Genomic DNA, 21843 nt, shown 5'->3' with positions numbered 1-21843 from the left:
GGGCCCAGATCATCTGGCTTGGCACACAGGATTAGGTCTCCCAAGCAACCTACTGTTGGGGCCAGCAGTGTGGGAGAAGGCAACAGGCATGATGTGCCTGCCATCACATCCCAGACTTCCACAGCCAGTAGCTGACTTCAAGGCAAATCCCTGTGATACTGGCTTGCTCCAAGCATGCCTGGCCAAATACAACCCTTGTATCTCCTCACCCATTTTATTTCCAAGCACACCAAGATCTTCAAAGGTAGATATTACATTTTGGGAGTCACCTGGGCCAAAAAGGTTGCCTCCCCTGCCCTAATACACAATTCTACCACTTGCTTCCCAGTATCTTTCTTTCATTCTTTCTGCACATGCAGAGCTGAGCATGAGTGAATGGAGTTCTGCATGTACGTTTCTCCACTCAGAAGACTCGCTTCTAATCAATTCCACGGAAGTGGAATGGGTAGGTTGATAATGTACAGGTGTTGCTGTTCCTTTCAGCATAAAATAAAATTCTTTGTTATCAAATCATTTCTTGGGTTCATGAACTTTAAATATGTTCAGTAATATACTTGAGAGTGTGGGTATATATAGATAAATTTCCGTTATTACAGGGAAGTACACTGCAAGCTCATTTATCTAAGGAAAGGCTTTTTAAAAAAAATGTACTTGAAAATGTACTTGAAAAATGTACTTGAAAATAGTAAAGTCAGTAAGCCAATGATATTAGCATGCTATATAGCCAAATACATTACACGAACAAAACATCTCTGTTCCTCAGATTTCTATTCCAGTAAATTTTACTTCATTTCTATAGGGTGCAGGGATTCAGAACACAGTTCAGGGGCAAGTTCTCTTATGGAACCCCATTGAAATGAATGGAAGTTACACACATTCATTTCCAAGGGGTTTGTGCAAAAGTACATCCTAGCAGACTGTATTACTTTAAGACTGCATCACTCTGTTGAGCCTTTCATTTCCCTTGCAGGTTGATTAATGTCAATGCATTTTGCACTGATTTAATGCATGGACATGTGGATAATGCATTTTCCAACAAAAATGTATACAGAAAACAAAAACTCACATCAATCTTTAGCATTGTATGGTACCAATTTCTGCCTATAATATTCATACTGATGTCAATCCTTTTCTCAAATGTCTCCACTGTAATAAATAAATTCTATTTGGTTTGGTTTGCAAATCAGGATTTGGATACACCTCAATTCCATTTTAAGTCAATGCAGTTTCCCCAGTAACTGAACCAATTTTTCCTAGAGAACAGAATGTGGGCATTAGCAATGTGAATTAAAATCCTTACATAGTTGTGGATGGTGGGCACGTTACTGGTAACAGTCAGACCCCTCCTCACGCTGAGGGGGTAGTTTATGGATGGAATATCATGAATGCCCCCTCCTCATATATCATAAGTCCAAGGCACTGCCTGGCCCAGAGTGGATGCCGGCTGAGGAGGAACCTGGAAAATTACCAGAGTGAGTGAGAGCAGCTGACTGACGCCCCTCCACACTCCAGAGAGAATGCATAATTTAGAACAATGAGGATCCCAGTAAATTCCTGACTTTTCTTGTCAACACCCAATCTCACTTCCCTGTACCCACCTATCCTAGTCAAAGCTATTCTGCAAACCTGGTAAATTTTTCCATCTGGTGTTTAAAGGGTCAAACACTTTTTCACCTATCGTCTACCTCAGATAAGAACCATCAATACTCTCCCAACTTACTGTCCAACTGCAGGACAACACATCAAGTTATTGTTTGGGGGATGAAAACGTAAGCTTGCTATAGGGAACATTTTGCCCTATAACAAGTGAGTATGTGTCTCTTGGGACCCGCCAAACACCCGCAAATCTGTTTGCGTGTGTATGGCAATCTTCTCTTCATTGTGAAAGACTGGTCGTTTTGCTGCTCTCTTCGTGGATTTCTGTCTTCAGGACTGGCAGTTATCACCCTCCCTAAACTGCTTTCTCCCCCTTTCCTCCCTGATTTTCTTAGTTAGCCTTGTACACGTACTGTGTGTGATATCAGGTATATTGGGGGTTAATAAAAATAAAATGAGAATTAAATATGGAAATTGGTTGTTGTGGGTTTTCCGGGCTGTATTGCCGTCGTCTTGGCATTGTAGTTCCTGACGTTTCGCCAGCAGCTGTGGCTGGCATCTTCAGAGGTGTAGCACCAAAAGACAGAGATCTCTCAGTGTCACAGTGTGGAAAAGATGTTGGCAGGTCATTTGTATCTACTCAGGAGGGGTGGGGTTGAGCTGAGTCATCCTGTAAGAGTTTCCCAGGGTGTGGAATGCTAATGGCGGGAGACTTCACTGTATCCTGAGGAGGTTCTTTTGCATATGGATTGGTGCTTGATGTGCTAATCTTCTCTGCAGGGCTATTGTCGAGTATAGAGTGTTTTGTTAGCCTGGTGTTTTTCAGAACTGGAAACCATGCTCTGTTCATTCTTAAGGTTTCTTCTTTCCTGTTGAAGTTTTGCTTATGCTTGTGAATTTCAATGGCTTCCCTGTGCAGTCTGACAAAGTAGTCGGAAGTGTTGTCCAGTATTTTGGTGTCCTGGAATAAGATACTGTGCCCTGTTTGAGTTAGGCTATGTTCAGCCACTGCTGATTTTTCAGGTTGTCCAAGTCTGCAGTGTCTTTCATGTTCTTTTGTTCTTGTCTGGATGCTACGCTTTGTGGTCCCGATGTAAACTTGTCCACAGCTGCAGGGTATACGGTATACTCCTGCAGAGGTGAGGGGGTCTCTACTGTCTTTTGCTGATCGTAGCATCTGTTGTATTTTTCGGGTGGGTCTGAATACTGCTTGAAGGTTATGCTTTTTCATAAGCTTTCCCATCTGATCACTAATTCCTTTGATATATGGCAAAAACACTTTTCCTGTAGGAGACTGTTTTTCCTTGGTTGTTTGATTAATCCTGGGTTTGATTGCTCTTCGGATTTCATTTCTTACAGCCCGGAAAACCCACAACAACCATCGTTCTCCGGCCGTGAAAGCCTTTGACAATACAAATATGGAAATTATATTCTAGGCTCATGAGGCTTATCAATAACTATCTCCTCACATTAGGCTGGAGAAGATTAAGTTGCCAAAAATGGGTGTCTCTATCCAATCATGTAATGTGAGGTGCTCTTAGATCAAACATTGTTTATAAAGATACAGGTTGGAGCTGTTGCTTGGATTGCCTTGTGAACTGTCCTCTCTTCTAGACCTTACTGACATCATCATTCTGGTTTAGGCTTCTGTATTAACTCCTATAGTATTAACTATAGTTAACTACAGTATTAACTTCTATAGGTAAATGTAAGGTGGACGGTATTAGAGGACAGCAGACGTCTTCTATGTGAAGCTCCAAAAAGCCGAAGATTCCAAAGAGTCGGCTGAAGCTCCAGGGAGCCGAAGACTTGTCAGTTGGCAATGAGCCTGCCAGCTAATAATTCTGCTCGTTTCGATGTTTCTTCATCCCAGTCAATATTCTTAGTTAATGTTTTCCATCATCATCTTGTTATGTTCAAAGCGTGTCAGGACGAAGAAACATCGAACTCCTATTTACCTATAGGAGTTAATACCTGAGGTTTTTCAAACTATTGTGGACTTTTTTGGACACTTCTAATTGACTGAAAATTGTACTGGACTTAGCACTTTATGATCAATTGTTTGTATATTTACCTCTGAGGATATATGAGTTTTGTAATTCATAGTGTATATTGTGATATGTATGACGGAACACTTGCACTTTAATTACAGAGTCTGTTAACATAAAATAAATGGCAACAGCCTGAAAGCACAGCTTCTGCTAGCTCTCTCTCTTTTTTTAAAAAAAAAAATTTTATTGATGAGTACATACAATGTTATTCAATACACAAATTCCCCGTCTTATCTAAATTATATCAGCCCCCCCCTTTCCCCCCCTTACTGACTTCCAACAGCTTTCCAACCCCGAACCCCTCTTATTACTCAAATTACTCTTAACCATAGTTTTTCTAAATCCTATATATGTTATATCACTTATTCTAAGCATGTTCAAATTCTTCTATATCTCCAATTTTCTAATATATCAATCTACATTTCACTGTTTAGACTATTTTTAATACAATCTCCTTATTACTAATATTAGCTTAGCTTAATTAATAGCTACGTTTCCCCATTAATGGTAAAGTTACTTCTCTCTCCCCTTTATAAAGTCACATATTAATAATTCTCAAACTGCCACAGTTCTCCTTTCACGTCCCATTTTTTTTCTAGATATTGTTTCAATTTCTCCCAGTCTGCAAATATATTCTCCTGGATCAAGATCTTTAAGTTTTCTTGTCATTTTGTCCATCTCAGCCATGTACAGCAATTTGTAAATCCAATCTTCTATAGTTGGTATTTCTTGCACTTTCCATTTCTGCGCATACAAAAGTCTTGCTGCTGTAGTCATGTAAAATAGCAATGTTCTGTACTGCCTCGGAACTTCTTCCATTCCCAAGTTCAGTAGCAACAACTCTGGGTTCTTATTTATTTGGGTTTGCAAAACCTCATTAATTATTTCTATTATATCTCCCCAGTATTGCTTAGCTACCTCACAAGTCCACCACATATGATAAAATGATCCTTCATGCTTTTTACATTTCCAGCATTTATCTGACATATTTGCATTTCCATGCGCAATCTTCTTAGGCGTTAAATACCACCTATACATCATTTTGTATACATTCTCTTTAATGTTGGTACAAGTTGAAATCTTCAAAGTATTTTTCCACAAGTATTCCCATGATTCCATTGTTATTTCTTTATGAAGGTTTATTGCCCATTTCACCATCTGGACTTTGACTGTCTCGTCTTCCGTATACCATTTTAAAAGTATTTTGTATACTTTCGAAATATCTTTTTTGCCTTCTTGTAGAATCACTTCTTCTAACTCTGAGTTTTTTGTCTTATTCCTCCCTTTAGACAGTCCGAGTTGTAAAGATCCCTAATTTGCCTATATTGAAACCATCCATAGTGAGGAGATAACTCTTCTTGTGTCTTTATTTTTGGTATTCTGTGTTCTATCGACAATATCTCTTTATAAGTTAAACATTGCTGTTCATTATAAACAGTTCTCGGATCTATTACTTCATATGGTACCATCCATGAAGGGATACCACTTTCCATGTAATTCTTATATTTCTTCCAGATTGGCTTCTTCTGATATAGTGATGCAAAAACATAGAGTCCGCTTTAACTTTATCATACCACAAATAGGCATGCCATCCAAACAACTTTTTGTGTCCCTCCAAAGTCAGCAGTTTACGGTCTTTTAACGTTATCCAATCTTTTAACCATGTCAGACAAATTGCTTCGTAATATAATCTTATGTTTGGCAGTTGCAGCCCCCCTCTTTCTTTCGAGTCTTGTAATACCTTCATTTTCACTCGGGGTTTCCTGCCTGCCCACACAAAGTCTGAATTTTTTCTTTGCCATTTGTCAAATTGTTTGAAGTCTCGGATAATTGGAATAGTTTGCAGCAAAAACGTCACACGTGGTAGCACATTCATCTTCACTGCTGCTATTCTTCCCAACCATGACAAGTTTAATTTATTCCATTTTATCAAATCTCTTTCTATTTGTTGCCACAGTTTCTCATAATTATTTTTAAATAAATCTATATTTTTGCAGTCAACTCAATTCCTAAATATTTCATTTTATTAGCTACCTCACAGTCCGTTATATCCATTAATTCTTGCTGGTTTTGCTTCGTCATGTTCTTACACAATATCTTCGACTTCTTTTTGTTCACATAAAATCCCGCCAAATCACTAAATTTCTTTATTTTATCCACTATTTTTGGCATATTGTCTATTGGATCTTCCACTATCAACAGTACATTATCCGCAAATGCCCTGACTTTGAAGGAAAATTCCTTTACTTTTATGCCATGAATTGTATCGTCCTCTCGAATTTGAATCAGCAAAATTTCCAAAATCAAAATGAACAACAATGGAGATAATGGGCAAACTTGTCTTGTACCTTTACCTATTTTCAATTTTTTGGTCAAATCATCATTTTTTTTTAAAAAAAAAATTTTTATTGGATTAGAAATCAATCTATATTATACTCATTACAATCAATTTCCTTTAGATATTCCAATTCTAACCCCCTCCCTTCCCCCCCTTTTATTGACTTCCAACAGTTTTCCAACCCCTTATCCATTTTCTCCCCTACTCCTTTCAAACTTATATTATTCTATTGAACATATACTTTCACTCTCTTCTAAGCTTATCTATTATAACACAGTGCTATCTCTGTTCCCTTTCCCACTTGATTTATCTACTAAATATTACATTCCTGGCATATATCCTTTAATAGTAATAATCATTTATCTAATTTCTGTACTCTATACTCTATCTTACGCATTCTAATCTCATCAATATGGGACAAACTATTTGTCTCTCATTCTACATAACTTTAAGTACTTCTATAATCATTATATATATTCAATATAAGTCAATCAATTTAACTCATACGCTACATGTTACTCTTTACTTCCTTCTACATGTCTTATATTCATTCTATTTTAATTTTATAATTTCTCCATTATACAGTTGTCTGCCTGTAGTAATCAATCAATTTAACCCATACTCTGCATATTTCTAAGTACTTCTATAAACACAATATAGATTCGGCATAAGTCAAACAATTTAACTTATATTCTATATGTTACTATACATTTCTTTCCCAATTATCTGCCAGAAATAAAACTAGTTAATCTCTATCCTTATAATCCTTATAATAACACCTCTATTACTTAATACTATATGTAATAGTCAAATAAAATAATTGCTTAGAATTTCTCCTTTAACTTTCCTCCCCCCGGTAAAGTCACTTCCCTCTTCTTTTGTTATGTTTCAGTAATTTTCAAACTGCCACAGTTCTCCTCCCACCTCCCATTTTTTCACCAAATATTGTTTCAGCTTCTCCCAATCCATGTTAAACTGTCCTGGATCAAGGTCTCTCAGTTTCCTTGTCATTGTGTCCATTTCCGCCATGTACAGCAATTTATAAATCCAGTCCTCGATAGTTGGCACTTCTTGTACTTTCCACTTTTGCACATACAAAAGTCTAGCTGCTGCTGTCATGTAAAATAACAATGTCCTGTATTGTGCTGGGATGTCTTCCATTCCCAAGTTCAGTAGCAGCAGTTCTGGGTTCTTATTAACTTGAAATTGTAAAATCTCACTTATCACTCTAGTTATTTCCCCCCAGTACTGCCTAGCTACCTCGCAAGTCCACCACATGTGATACAAAGATCCTTCATGCTTTTTACATTTCCAGCATTTATTAGACATGTTCAAATTCCCTAGCGCAATTTTCTTCTGTGTCAGGTACCAACGATAAATCATTTTATAAACGTTCTCTTTAATATTAGTGCATGTCGTAATCTTCAACGTTTTTTTCCACAAATATTCCCACGCCTCCATTGTTATTTCTTTATTAAAATTTATGGCCCACTTCACCATTTGCAATTTGACTATCTCATCTTCTGTGTACCATTTTAACAACACTTTGTAAGTCTTAGAGATTTCCTTTTTATCCTCTTGTAGAATTACCTCCTCTAATTCCGAATTCTCCATTCTTACCCCTCCCTTCGCACAGTCCGAGTTGTAAGATCTCTAATCTGTCTATATTGAAACCAATCGTAACTTGGAGACAGCTCGTCTTGCATCTTTATTCTTAATTTAGAAAATTCTATTCGTGTTATCTCCTTGTACGTTAAGCACTGTTGTTCATTATCAACAGTTCTCGGATCTATTACTTCATATGGAACCACCCAGGAGGGGATTCCTTCCTGTGGGTAATCTCTGTACTTCTTCCAAATTGTGAAGAGGCTTCTCCGAATATAATGGTGTAAAAACATAGAATCTGCTTTTACTTTGTCATACCACAGATATGCATGCCATCCAAATATTTTTTTATATCCCTCTAAGGCCAGTAATTTGCGGTTTTTCAACGTCATCCAGTCTTTCAGCCACACCAAACAGATTGCATCGTAATAAAGTCTTAGATTGGGCAGTTGCATTCCACCTCTCTCTTTTGCATCCTGTAATACTTTCATTTTCACTCGAGGCTTCTTGCCTGCCCAAACAAAGTCCAATATTTTCCTCTGCCATTTTTCAAACTGCTTAGAGTCCCGAATAATTGGTATTGTCTGTAACAGAAACATCACTCTTGGCAACACATTCATCTTAACTACTGCAATTCTTCCCAACCATGACAAATTCAGTCTATTCCATTTAATCAAGTCTTGCTCTATCTGAGTCCACAATTTTTCATAATTGTTCTTGAATAGATCTATATTCTTTGCAGTCAGTTCAATTCCCAAATATTTCACCTTGCTTGTTACTTCACAGTCTGTTATTTCCATTAATAACTGTTGTTTTTGTTTAATCATGTTCTTACATAAAATCTTTGACTTCTTTTTGTTTATATAGAATCCTGCCAAATCTCCAAATTCCTTAATTTTCTCTATTACCTTTGGCATATTCTCAATTGGACCTTCCACGATTAACATTATATCATCCGCAAATGCTCTGACCTTATAGGAAAAATCTTTTATTTTTATTCCACGGATTGCATTATCTTCTCAAATCTGTATCATCAATATTTCCAAAACCAAAATAAACAACAGTGGAGACAACGGGCAACCTTGTCTTGTGCCTTTACCTATAGTCAGTTTCTTAGTCACCTCGTCATTCACCACAATTGCTGCACTCTGGTCTCTGTAAATTTCTTTCACTGCTCTTATGAATCTTTCCCCCATTTGTAGCTGTTCCATGGTGGCAAACATGAAGTCCCAGTTCAAATTGTCAAATGCCTTTTCAGCATCCACAAAGAAGAAACCAACCTCCTTGTCGCAACGCTTGTCATAATATTCAATAGCGTTTATAACTGTCCTTAAGTTATCTTTAATTTGTCTGTTTGGTAAAAAAACAGCTTGCTCCTCCTCAATAACTTCAGAAAGCCATCCCTTTACTCTTTCCGCCAATATCTTCGCAAAAATTTTATAGTCATTATTAAGTAACGAAATAGGTCTATAGTTTTTAACATTAGTCAGATCCTGTCCTTCTTTGGGGATCAATGATATATTGGCTTCACTCCAGGTATCTGGAATCCTTTGATCCTTCAAAACACCATTGATCACTTCTTTTAGGAATGGCACCAGTTCATTAACCATTACCTTATAAAATTTAGCTGTAAGTCCATCAGGTCCTGGCGCCTTTCCCAAATTTGTTGACTGTATTGCCGTCCTTATCTCTTCCTCCGTTACTTCACTATTCAATTTATCTCTCCATCCCTCCGAGATTACTGGGAGCTTCATTTTCCCCAAATATGTCGCTATTGAGTCTTTGTTCACTTCTTTTTTATTGTACAGCTTAGCATAAAATTTGTAAAAGGCTCTGCTAATAGCTGTCTGTTCCAGGTATACTTTATTGTCCTCACAGATTTTATTTATCTTCTTCTTCTCCTTTCTCTTCTTCAATTGCCACGCCAGATATTTCCCAGGTTTATTTGCACCTTCAAACGACTTTTGGTTCATCCTCTTAAGATTCCATTCCAATTCTTTATTATTCATTGCTGTCAACTGCTCTTGAAGGATTTTAATGTCCTGATATATTTTCTTTTTCCCTGGTTTTTTCTTTAGCTGTATTTCTTTGGCTTTTATTTTCTCCATAATCTCCTGTCTCTTCTCCTCTCTTTTCTTCCTGGCTCTTCCATTTAAGTCCATTAATATGCCTCTAATTACTGCCTTATAAGTATCCCATACCTTATTGGTTGGTACTTCTCTATTCATGTTGTGTTGTATGAAGAACTTATTTTCCCTTCTCAACGTCTCCATATTTTCTCCCTCTTGCAACAAATCCTCATTTATTCTCCATCCTTTCCTTTTAGTTCTTTTCCCAAACTTCCACATAATTGGATTATGATCTGAGCCTACCATAGGCATTATTTCCACATCCTTAGTCCAAAGCGCTAAGTCGTTTGAGGCCCAGATCATATCAATTCTTGATAACGTAGAATGTCTCGCGGAGAAAAACGTATATTGTCTACCTTTGGGATTCTGTCTTCTCCATACATCTTCTAAGGCTTCCTGTTGTGTTAATGCAGAGAAAGTCTTTGGTAATAGTCCTCTTTTCTTTTGTACAGTTACTGATTTTTTGTCCTGTTCCAAGTTTGTAACTCCATTGAAGTCTCCTGCGAGAATTATCTGGTCATAAGAAAGTCCATCTAATTGCTTCCTCAAATCCTCAAAGAAGCTTTCTTTTGCTCCATTAGGTGCATAAATTCCAATCACCAACACTCTCTTTAAGTTCCATGTACATTCCACTGCTAAAAATCTGGCTTCCACATCCCTCACAACTAGTTTTGGCTGTAGCTCCTCTTTTATATACAATACCACTCCCCTTTTTTTCTTTTTTGAGGCCGCTACAGAGTCATTGCCCAATTTGTTCATTTTAAGATATTTTACATCCTGCTTTCTAATATGAGTCTCTTGCAAACACACAATATCACATTTTTGTTTTAATAGCCAGTGGAAAATACTTTTTTCTCTTTTTCGGTGAATTAAGTCCATTTACATTCCAAGATAAAACTTTACACTCCATATTCATAGTCTTGTTGTTGGTAAGTCCTTTTCATTGTCCCTTATAAATTTTTCCATTTCTAGTTCAGATCTGATGCGCTTTTTCACTCCTCCAAATTCAAAGGACACTCCTTCCGGTAATTCCCATCTGTACCTTATTTTCAAGTCCTTCAGAATCTGGACTAAAGCTTTATATTTTTTCCGATCTAACAACACCAATCTGGGTAGTTCCTTCATAATAATAACCCTCTTGCCATCAATCTCCAATGGATCTTGAAACTGTTTATTCACAATCATTTCTCTTATATTTCTAGTCGTAAATTGTACAATCACATCTCTTGGTAATTTCCTCTGGGTCACAAATCTTGAATTTATACGGTACACCACATCTAGGATAGCCACAATTTCCTCCTCCTCCTTCCCCAGGTATTCGGCTAACACCTCAGTAATCTGTTCTTGGGTCGCCTTTCCTTCCACTTCCGGCAATCCATGAAACCTCAGCTGCTTCTCCATATGCTTGCTCTCCGCAACTGCCATTCTTCCCTTCATCACCCTCATCTCTGTTTGTTGCGTGTCAGCTAGGTTCTCCACCGCGTTTTCCACTACATTGACTCTTTGCTGTGTCACCTGCAAATCATTTTGTATTGTTTCCATAACCTTCTTCACTTCTGCCAGTTCATTCTTTACTGTCTCTTTAACCTCTTTCACCAGCTCAGGCTTCATCTCCTTGAGCTCCTTAATCGCTTCTGACAGTTTTTTGTCCAAGTTCTCTATCACCGTTTGCCACTCTTTTTTCGACATCGTGGGGCTTGCTTTGCCTCGCTCCCACGAGTCCGCTCGCTTCCTTAACTCCGTGGGGCTTGGCTTAGTGTCCTTTTAGTTTAAATGTCCCGGTCTTTTTGCAAAAAAAATTGTTTAAAGAGTCCAAAATGTCGGGCATATTTTCTCTATGGTTCCTCTATGGTTTTTGTAATCCAATATGGCTTACTTCCTCTCCCGCTGAAGCCGCAGCTCTTCCCCTTTCAAAGATGGCGATTCCCTTCTTCCTGTCATCCAGCAAGGGCCGCTCCTCTCCAGCAACTCTATCACTGTTACGTACTTCCTGTTTCCCGACTTCCCACAGCAGTTCTCGCGATGGTAAGACTTTCTCACAGCCTGATATCTCTTTGAAACCACAGGTATGTAAAACAATAGTCCAATTTATTTAATTACTCCGTTTAACTTAGTCCTTTTTCTAAAATAGTTCTTGCCGGATCCTCCCCTCCTTTTAATCAATCTGTTGCAGTTTAAAAGTCTACTTTAATGCTTTGTTACTCTAAGTAATCTGTCCCGTTTCCGGAGATAGTGATCTTTACCTTCTCAAACACTTTTCCTGGGTTGTAATCGCTGTTTCAATCTCAGATTCCCATCAATACTTCTTATCCCTGTTGAAGCTTGGGCATGTAGGTCTTATGCCAACCGCATTGGCTCCAGAACTGCTGCAGAGATTTTAGCCGCCCTGTCTTCGGGTGGGACCTCAAGGGTCGGGAGAGAGTCCGTTGCGCAGGACCCCCCCTCGCCCGAGATCAACGCGCCCTGAGGTACTTGAGCGTTCTATGCCTGTTCTCCGCCTGAGAACAGTTGGCCGCGGGGATCTTTTTGCCCCGCCGGCCATTGAAACGGCAGCCCGGTCAGCTCAGCACTTAGAGCTGCGTTAGACCTCCATGGATCCCAAATCGGAAGTCCTTGGTCAAATCATCATTAACTACAATCGCTGCACACTGGCCTTTGTAAATTCCTTTAACTGCTTGTGTGAACTTTTCTCCCATTTGCAGCTTTTCCATAGTGGCAAACATAAAATCCCAGTTCAAATTGTCAAATGCTACAAAAAAGAAACCAACTTCCCTATCACAGTGCTTATCGTAATATTCAATAGCATTTATTACTGTCCTTAAATTGTCCTTAATTTGTCTATTGGGTAGGAATCCAGCTTGTTCTTCTGCAATAAATTCCGACATCCATCTCTTTAATCTTTCCGCCATAATTTTCACAAATATTTTATAGTCATTATTCAGCAATGAAATTGGCCGATAATTCTTAACGTTGGTCAAATCCTGTCCATCTTTCGGGATCAATGATATATTAGCTTCATTCCATGAATCAGGAATCTTTTGGCCTTGTAATATTCCATTAATTACCTCACTTAGAAACAGTGTCAACTCATTGGCCATCATTCTATAGAACTTTGCTGTTATTCCATCTGGTCCTGGTGCTTTCCCTAATTTTGTTGATTGTATAGCTTCTTTTATTTCTTCCTCTGTCACTTCCCTATTTAACTTCTCTTTCCATTCCTCTGAAATTACTGGAAGCTTCACTTTCTCCAAATTTTCCGCTATTGAATCTCTGTTCACCTCTTTCTTTTGGTACAGCTTTGCATAAAATTTAAAAAAGGCTCTACTAATGGCTGATTGATCTGTCAATGTTTTATCTTCCTCTCGAATCTTAGTTATGATTTTCTTCTCCCTTTTTTTTCCAATTGCCACGCTAAATATTTCCCAGGCTTATTTGCACCTTCAAACGACTTCTGTTTCATTTTTTTAAAATTCCACTCCAATTCTCTATTGTTCATCGCCGTCAATTGTTCCTGCAGGATTTTCATATCCTGAAATATTTTCTTTTTTCCTGGTCTTTTTTTAAGTTGTATCTCTTTGGCTTTAATTTTTTCCATAATTTCAATTCTCTTTTCTTCCCTACTCCTCCTAGCTCTTGCATTCAGATCCATTAGCGTTCCTCTAATAACAGCTTTGTATGTGTCCCATACCTTGTTAGTTGGTACATCCTTATTCAAATTGCACTGTATAAAAAATTTGGTCTCTCTTCGTAACAACACCATATTTTCTTCCGTTTGCAGCAAGTCTTCATTTATCCTCCATCCTCTTTTCTTTTTATTTTCCCCAAATCTCCACATAACTGGATTGTGATCTGAGCCTACCTTGGGCATTATCTCCACATCTCTAGTCCATACCACCAGTTCTTTGGAGGCCCAGATCATGTCAATTCTTGATAGTGTAAAATGTCTTGCAGAGTAAAATGTATATTGTTTATTTTTCGGATTTTGTCTCCTCCACACATCTTCCAGACTTTCTTGTTCCTTAATCGCAAAACACGATTTTGGCAAAAGTCCTCTCTTTTTCTGTGCACTTTTAGATTTCTTGTCTTCTTCTAAATTTGTAACTCCATTGAAGTCACCTGCCAAAATTATTTGATCATAAGTCAATTCATCTAATTGTTCCTGTAAGTCCTTGAAAAAAATTTCTTTTGCCCCATTGGGCACATAAATTCCAATCACCAAAATCTTCTTAGAGTTCCAAATTATTTCCACTGCAATATATCTAGCTTCTGTATCACTTAGAACCAGTTTTGGCTGTAGCTCCTCCTTTATATATAATACAACTCCTCTCTTTTTCTTTTTGGAAGCTGCTACAAATTCATTTCCAAGTTTTGCAAGTTTCAAATATTTCACATCCTGTTTTTTAATATGTGTCTCTTGCAAACACACTATATTACATTCTTGTTTTAAAAGCCAGTGGAAAATAGTCTTACGTTTAAAAGGTGAATTTAGTCCATTTACATTCCAAGATATGATTTTACACTCCATGATCAAATTTTAGCTCCTTTTGGTAAGTCTTTTTCATTGTCCCTGATAAACCTTTCCATCTCCTGGCCAGATCTGATGATTTTCCTTACACCACCAAATTCGAAAGCCAGTCCTTCAGGTATTTCCCATCTGTATCTGATTTTCATGTCTTTTAACATCTGGACCAGCTCTCTATACTTCTTCCTCTCCAACAACACCGATCTGGGCAGTTCTTTCATGATTCTCACCACTTTCCCATCAACCTCTAATGGGTCCTGAAATTGTTTACTCACGATTGACTCTCTTGTCTTTCTAGTTGTAAACTGCACAATCATATCTCTTGGTAACTTCCTTTGAGCTGCAAATTTTGAGTTAATTCTGTATGCCACGTCCAGAAGCGCTGCAATCTCCTCTTCTTCTTTTCCCAGGTATGCCCCCAAAATTTCTGTAATCTGCTCTTGGGCTGTTTTTTCCAAAACTTCCGGGATTCCACGAAATCTCACTTGTCTTTCCATTTGTTTACATTCAACTACGGCCATTCTTCCCTTCATGCCTCTCAGCTCCATTCTCTGCACATCTGCCAAGGTATCAGCCGCCTTTTCTACTGCGTTAACTCTCTGCTGTGTAACTTGCATTTCTTTTTGAACCTGATCCATATTCTTCACTAATTCTGTCATCTCCGATTTAAGTGTCTCTTTAAAGTTTTTCAAATTTTTCGCCATCTCTTGCATCATATCTTTAAGCTCTTTATTCCCTTCCAAAACTTTTTTGTCCCGGTTTTCCAGCGCCATTTGCCATTCCTTCTTCGACATCATGGGGCTAGCTCTACATCGCTCCCACGAGTCTGCTCTTTTCCTTAGCTCCGTGGCGCGATTTTATTATTTTCCTTTATTTTTAAAAGTCAAAGTTTAAGTTATTTTTGTAAAAACTGATGTTTACGCGGTCCAAGATGTGGGGCGTCTTTTCTCTATGGTTTTATTCTGAGGCAACTGCCCTTACCCTTATCTAAGATGGCCTACTTCCGTTTTCCTTGAAGCCGCAGCTTTGACCTCTTCAAAAATGGCGATATTCCACTTCCGCTGCTTACAAGCCGCTTCTCGCCAAGCTCTTTATGGTTCTGACGCACTCCCTGTTCCACTCCGTTTCACAGCAGTTCTCGCGATGTTGAAAGTTTCTCACAGTCCACTATCTCTCTCTAGCCGCAGGTATGTAAACAATAATCGTTTTTCCGCTCTAACTTTTCTTTACAATGTCACTTTTTAATAATTTATTTGCCGGAGTTTTCTCAGTTATATATCAAACCTTTTGCAGTTTTCTAGATCTCTTTGTCACTTTATTTCTTATTGTAATCAGTCCCGTAATGAGAGATAGCAATCTTTACCTTCTTAGATGTTTCTCTTGGGTTGTAATCACTGCTTCGATTATCCAATCGATTCAGGTTCCCTTCTTAGTTTGCTGAAGCTTGGGCATGTAGGTCTTATGCCAAAATTTGACTCCAAAGTCGCTGCAGAGATCTCAGCAACCTCTCTTCAGGTGGGACCTCAAGGGTGGATGGGGGCTCGTTACGTAGAACCCCCCTCACACCCAAGATCAATGCGCCCTCAAGGTCTCGAGCGTACTTGCCTGTTCTCCACCTGAGAACAAGGGGCTGCAGGCAGTTTGCACCCCTCCAGCCCTACAAACAGCGACTCGGACAGCCCAGCTCCCTGAGCTGTGTTAGACCTCCATGGATCCCAAGCCGGAAGTCCCGCTTCTGCTAGCTCTCTTGAAGTGCCCATGCCTATGGCTATATAAAACTTTATTTAAGAATAAGCACTTTGGTTCAAAGATGAATAGAACAACAGATCTTTCACCATAGACCATAGTCTCTCCATTGAAGGCTGTTACTATAGATTCAAAAATATATTCATTCCCAAGAAGCACTAGAGAATCCCACAATGCGTGAGCTCAACCTCATAGAGAATGGAGGGATAAGTATGTCAAGACTTATTCCAGCAGAAAGAAAGAAACAGAAATTGATTCACTGGAATTCATAATTAGGAAAAAAGAAAATTTATACTGTTTACTCTCTGAAACTTCTGAAAGAAAATGTTGATTAGGAGAATAAGACATGAATATTACATCTTTCCCATCAGTCAATTGAGTCAAGTTCATACAGACCCAAACTTAATAGCAAGGTACTCCTACATTACTGCCATGTTATAATTTCATGTCATTTTGCAAAATGCAATAGAATATGACCTCTTCCTTTCTTAACACTTTTAATTGCCACATTTCTGAAGCATGTAGGATCAAGCAATCTACATGATAGCTCTCAACTTTTGTGCTACATCACAAGAGATTGTATAGTTCTGGAACCGAAGCTTAAACCGAAACATTTCTGTGCCAGCATTTCTCCAGAGCTCTTGCATGGAGCAACTACGCCGCACAAATGATTTTGAATCACAGTGGGGAGTTGGAGCAGGAAACCCTCAGGGTCCCTTTCTGTCTTTTTTCTCTATATATATGCCCTTCCAACCAATATGAAATACAAAGGTCACAACAAATTCATGCCATCACCTTATAAGGCACAGGGATCTTCCGGCGCACAAAGCAAGAACGAACTGCAGGTTTCAACTGCAGCACTACAGCTTAAGTAAAACCATTTTCTTGGACTGCTAATTTATAGTTTTTCATCTGAAGTATTCTGAAATACCCTCCACTAAAATTTCAACAAAACAATTAAGTGGAACTAGTTCAGGGATTATAGTTTAAGACCTTCTTAATGTGCATTCTAAAATCACTTACACATCCCTGAATTATCATCAGTAGGTATCAAACTTTAGTTTAATAACAGATGGAAGCTCACTGACTTTAGCGGGACTATTCATATAGATAAATGCAGATGTGTTCTCAAAATCAACGTTAAGTATGTTATAGACAAAAACTTTGAAGAACAAGAGCTCCAAAAAAACTGGTTTATTATGTTCCATTTCCATAAATTATGGGGGCCTGTAGATTTCAGAAGTATGAATGCAAGGACTGTTTCTTTTCACTCTGAATACATTTATCCCTGCCAGATGTGCTTCCTCAACAGATGAATCAGGCACGCTGCTTCCATGTTATAAAACAGCATTTAAGAAGGAAAAAAATTACACAAAGTATTTACATGGCTTGAAAATATATATAATAAACAGATGCAAAAAAAGATGTACAATACTAAGTATCCTCCAACCCTTCTCAATTTCCAAGAGTTCTTTGCTGTTCTATAGGATTATGTTCTATAGGATTAGGCCCTATCAACATGAGAATAATCTTGAATTAAATTCAGTGTTGGAAGAATGTTGTAAAGCACTTTGGCTTCTCGCTAGGGAGGTCAATGGAGTATAAATGAAGTAAATAAATGCATAAATTCAGAGTACATAGTTATGGATACATCTAAATTACACTACAATAGAACCATCCTCACAATTATAAATATCATGTCTATAACATTTTCCTATTTAAATTCCCTGCTTAAAGGTCTTGTTTCTGTGGATTGTCAGGCTACCTTAGTTTATGACTGAAAACCAAAAAAAATGAAGTTGGGTATTCAATTTCACATTTCATTTTATTTCTATTTCCCCCAGTTCCTACTCGATTTTCTCTCATTTGATACTTGGTATTCACTGTCTCACTTGACTGACACAAGAACCTCACTGTAGGAAGAAACATTTCCTGTGAACTTTGCCTGGTTTCCATGGAGCAAAGTTTTCCCTTTAATTCTCAGTCTCAAAGCCTACACACATGTACAGTGACTGCAGCATATTTCTGCCAAGTGAGGGTTATACAGGGTCAGCCTGTAGTAAGCAATCACATGCCATAATTGCCAATTGATATAACAACAATACCATACAATTTACGTTCTGCATGTTTTAGCTCCAGCCTTTTGATTCTGAACAAAGAATCTCATTACTTTCTGGTTTGGTTTTGTAGGTTATTTCTGATGTTTCTTTAGTGATTTTACAAAGAATCATTGGCCTTCTTCACATGTTTGTATTGTTTTCTGCCAGCATGTATTTGAACATTTTAGATACCACATTTTTCATGCAAGGTTTTGTCTTCTTGATTATTTTCCTATGTTAATACCCCCCACTCCCAGAAATGAATGTGAATTTGAACATTGTCAACTCAAGATCTAAAGGCCTCGTTTCAAAACCTTTAAGCGTTTTAGAAATTTTAATTAATTCTTCTAGGTTTTATTTTTCTATATGGTAAGAATCACCAGTGCAGAGTAGAGTGGGTGGCAGAGGCTGCATGTGCAAGAGCACATTCTTTTATCATACATTAGTTGATATGGAGCAACTAAGCCTAAAAACACACATTGCTGCATTGTTGTACTCACAGTGCCATGAATACGGAATACAACCCATATCTATTAAAATCAATTTGCCACGACATCCAATTATGCTTATTGTGCTGACACGCAAACATTTCAAATACCAGGGTGTAAATATCCATCCTCTTTCTGTAACACTTGTGCGAGGGACAGGATGGCAAATAGATACTAATTAATCCACACCAACTGATCTGCAAATCTGTACTAAGATTCTGGGGAGGAAGCAGAACAGCAAGGAAAGCCAAGCAAAACTTTTCAAGGCTGGGTAGTAAGGGACGCCCACCGCAGGCAGGTGCACAGAACTTCCCTCGCTTGCTCCGCCTGCCAACCACTCCAGCTTCGGGGTAACGGGGGACAAGCCACAGATGAAACATGAATCCTCTCCCAAGGCCTCCCGCAGCCAGCCCCAGGGCAGGAGGCCAGCCTGTTTCCTGCAGCCAGCCTCCCTGTGCCCACCAGCCCAGTCGCTTCGCCCTGCAATTCGGAGGGCAACGCGACGTCTGCCAGGGCGTATGTGCGCTGATGGGGGCATACAGTGGCGAGGGCTGCTTTTCGGATCGGCTCTTCCTCGTCAGGGTGCTTCTTCCTCGGCTGTCACATCGATCGCCGCCCGTGTGCCCCCCCCCCACTTCTACTGCTGCTTCCCAGGCGTAAGACCCTCCCGGAAGGAGCACCCCGACCGCTCCACGCCCTCGCCCGGCACTCACCGATCCTGAGCACTTGCTGGGAAGTTGGAGGGGCGGCCAGGCAGAGGCAGAGGAGGAGGAGGAAGAGTCCCCTGCCGGCCTCCATGGCAGAGTCCCCGGGCTGGCAGCAAAGGGGGCTCTCCATCTCCCTCACTCCCTGCCGGGCTTCATGCCTGGGCCCCTCGGCCACACTTCCTCGCTGCTCCGACCGGGGCTGCGTCTGCCCCCTTCATTCTTGCTCATGGTAAGGAAAAAGAGGCGGCTGGAGATCTGGCTCCTTCGGGATCCGCGTCGAGCTCTCGGGATCGTTTTAGCCCATCATTCACCGGCAGACGAGGGGCTCCTCTTTAGAGATCAGCGTCGCGATTCGTTCGGGTGGCCAGCTGCCTCTCGAAGCGCCCGACCCGGCCCTTCATTCGACTTGCCGTCGAGTGCAAAGACGGTGGACACAGCTAACTCCTCTGCATCTAAAAGAAAAGCAAGGAAAGCGGCGAGTTCTCCTCGCAGCGCCTGAGCCCTGCGGCCACCTTTGCTTCCTGCTAAACTACTTTCTGCCTCTTCGCTCGGCTCGCCTCCCGACCAGCCGCGCACATCTCGCCGCCGTATTGGCCGGAGCGGGCGCTGCCATCGGGGCTCGTTAAAGGGCCCGGCGACTTGGAACTGGGCAAATCGGCCGGAGCGGGCGCAAATCCCTCGCTGACGTCACCCTCTCCCCCTGGAGCGCGCGCACCCGCCTCGCGACGGCCTCCTGGAAGTTTTCGCCCCGTCGCCGCGTTTCAAAGCCCAGGGCCGGTTCTCGGAGATGACATCTTTGAGCAGGCGAACGCTGGCCCCTCTCGACTCAGCCCCCAGCCGCTTCCCGAGCGTGGGGACGCGTGCAGTGGTAACAAGAGAATACAGCTGAGCGCGTGCAGAGTGCCTTCCTCTCACCACTGAGCAACCGAGCAAGCCTGAGCCAGGGCTGGAAACATTTTAGAAATCTAGTCCTGGATCAGCTCTCTGTCCTGGCTGTAGCAATAAGCTGCAGTTCTCTGCCATACGCCCATCCACTGTACGGCAAGCAAGTAAGGTCGGAAAATTCCTGGAGATTTGGGGGAGAGGCCTGGAGAGGATAAGATTTGGGGAGCGGAGGGGCTTCCGCGGGGTGTAATGCAATGGAGTCCACCCCACGCCCCCAAAGCAGCCATTTTCTCCAGAGGAACTGATCTCTAGTTTGGAGATCAGTTGTAATTCTGGAAGAATTCCAGGCCTCAAGCAAGGCATCCTCTCTTTTACCAAGTCTGGTCCACAACGATGAGATAAATTGGTGTCAGGTAGAGACAATTGACAGTTTGGGCCAGATAGTTTTCTACAAACCATCATTTAGGTTTATGCTTATGAGCAATGCCATCATATTTTTCACCACCACTATTGCACCAGCCCAGCTTATAAGCAAATGTATGCAATTCTTGTGACAGATTTTATGGTCTGGATGATACATCATAGCTTGCAAAGACTGGTATAAGTTTCAAGAGGTTGCATGTAGCTGCCAGAATGGTCCAAAGCAAAATCCAAGCACAATATCCACGTGACGTCTTTTATTAGGATCAACCAAAATAACACATATTGACATGTAAGATTTCAATGTTTTCCAAAACTCTTTGTCAGGGTGGATGCTAACAAAACAAAACAAGATGTCTCAGGCTATGATCTTAAGGCCTCATCTTGTATGTATCTTGTGTGTAATGCTGAGCAGGTATGCAGATTTCAAATGGTGCTTATGTTAACACCATTGCACTGAGGGAAGCACCATTTAAAATCTGCACACTAGTTCAGCCCGTTGTTTTGTTTTGTAATATACTGTCTGATGAAGAGTCCTGACAAACATGAGCACTTGCTAGTGTGCAGTTTTCTTTTTTGGGGCCCTAATAAAAGGTATTACGTGGATGTTGTTTTTGCCTAGTTGCAGAGGGTTCTCTATGAGAGTGATCTCCATGAAGCCAATTATCACAGGAATACTGATGGAGCTTTGGCTTACCTGAGTTTGAGTAGTGCTACTTCAGCACTGATGGCTAATTCTTACGCATGTTTCTCCATGGAGACAGCAGACTTGTTAAGGGCTAGAGACTTAATCTCAAAATTTAAATACAGGCCAAATACCAGCCCCCTTCTTCCATATGTTGGCTGAAATAGTCAGTAGAATCTTAGCATGCTGTGTGCATTTAGTATGAGGGGGGGTTGAGGATGAGGTATTTTTCATTAAGGCCACCTTGCTTTGCCTTGGTCATCTGTAGCAATACATTAAAGTCACATGACATCATACGATCCACGATTCTAACCAGCTAGAAGGGTCAAATGCTGGAGAGCCCTGAATGAAATTAAGACTAGCAGTAACAGTTCCTTAAAAATAGTTTACAGCTGCTTTACACAAGATTACCTGCTAATTCCTTGATATCATGAACAAAAGAATTAGCAGTGCTATATCGCTCATCAGCTGGTAGGGTCTGCACTCAGTCTTGAATTCTGTGCCAGAATATGGTTGACTGATGATTAACAATTTTTATTTCCTCTGCACTTTCCTGTCTTGATTCGTAATGG

At 40.1% G+C, this 21843-nt stretch overlaps 1 protein-coding gene across 2 annotated transcripts in view; it reads right to left on the bottom strand.

Annotated features, from left to right (window-relative positions):
• Nucleotides 1-19854, bottom strand: part of GRIK1 (glutamate ionotropic receptor kainate type subunit 1) — a 270840-nt gene extending 250986 nt beyond the window's left edge. For both annotated transcript variants that reach the window (XM_054973686.1, XM_054973687.1), the window contains exon 1: nucleotides 19288-19854. In XM_054973686.1, the coding sequence (XP_054829661.1) occupies nucleotides 19288-19411 (124 nt within the window). In that variant the 5' untranslated portion in view covers nucleotides 19412-19854. The remainder of the gene's footprint in view (nucleotides 1-19287) is intronic.
• Nucleotides 19855-21843: the final 1989 nt, after the last annotated feature.

Source organism: Eublepharis macularius, chromosome 3 (genome assembly GCF_028583425.1).
Source record: "Eublepharis macularius isolate TG4126 chromosome 3, MPM_Emac_v1.0, whole genome shotgun sequence".
Classification (NCBI taxonomy): domain Eukaryota; kingdom Metazoa; phylum Chordata; class Lepidosauria; order Squamata; family Eublepharidae; genus Eublepharis; species Eublepharis macularius.
The sequence above is the reverse complement of the archived record's forward strand: the minus strand, read 5'-3'. Positions and strand labels throughout refer to the sequence as shown.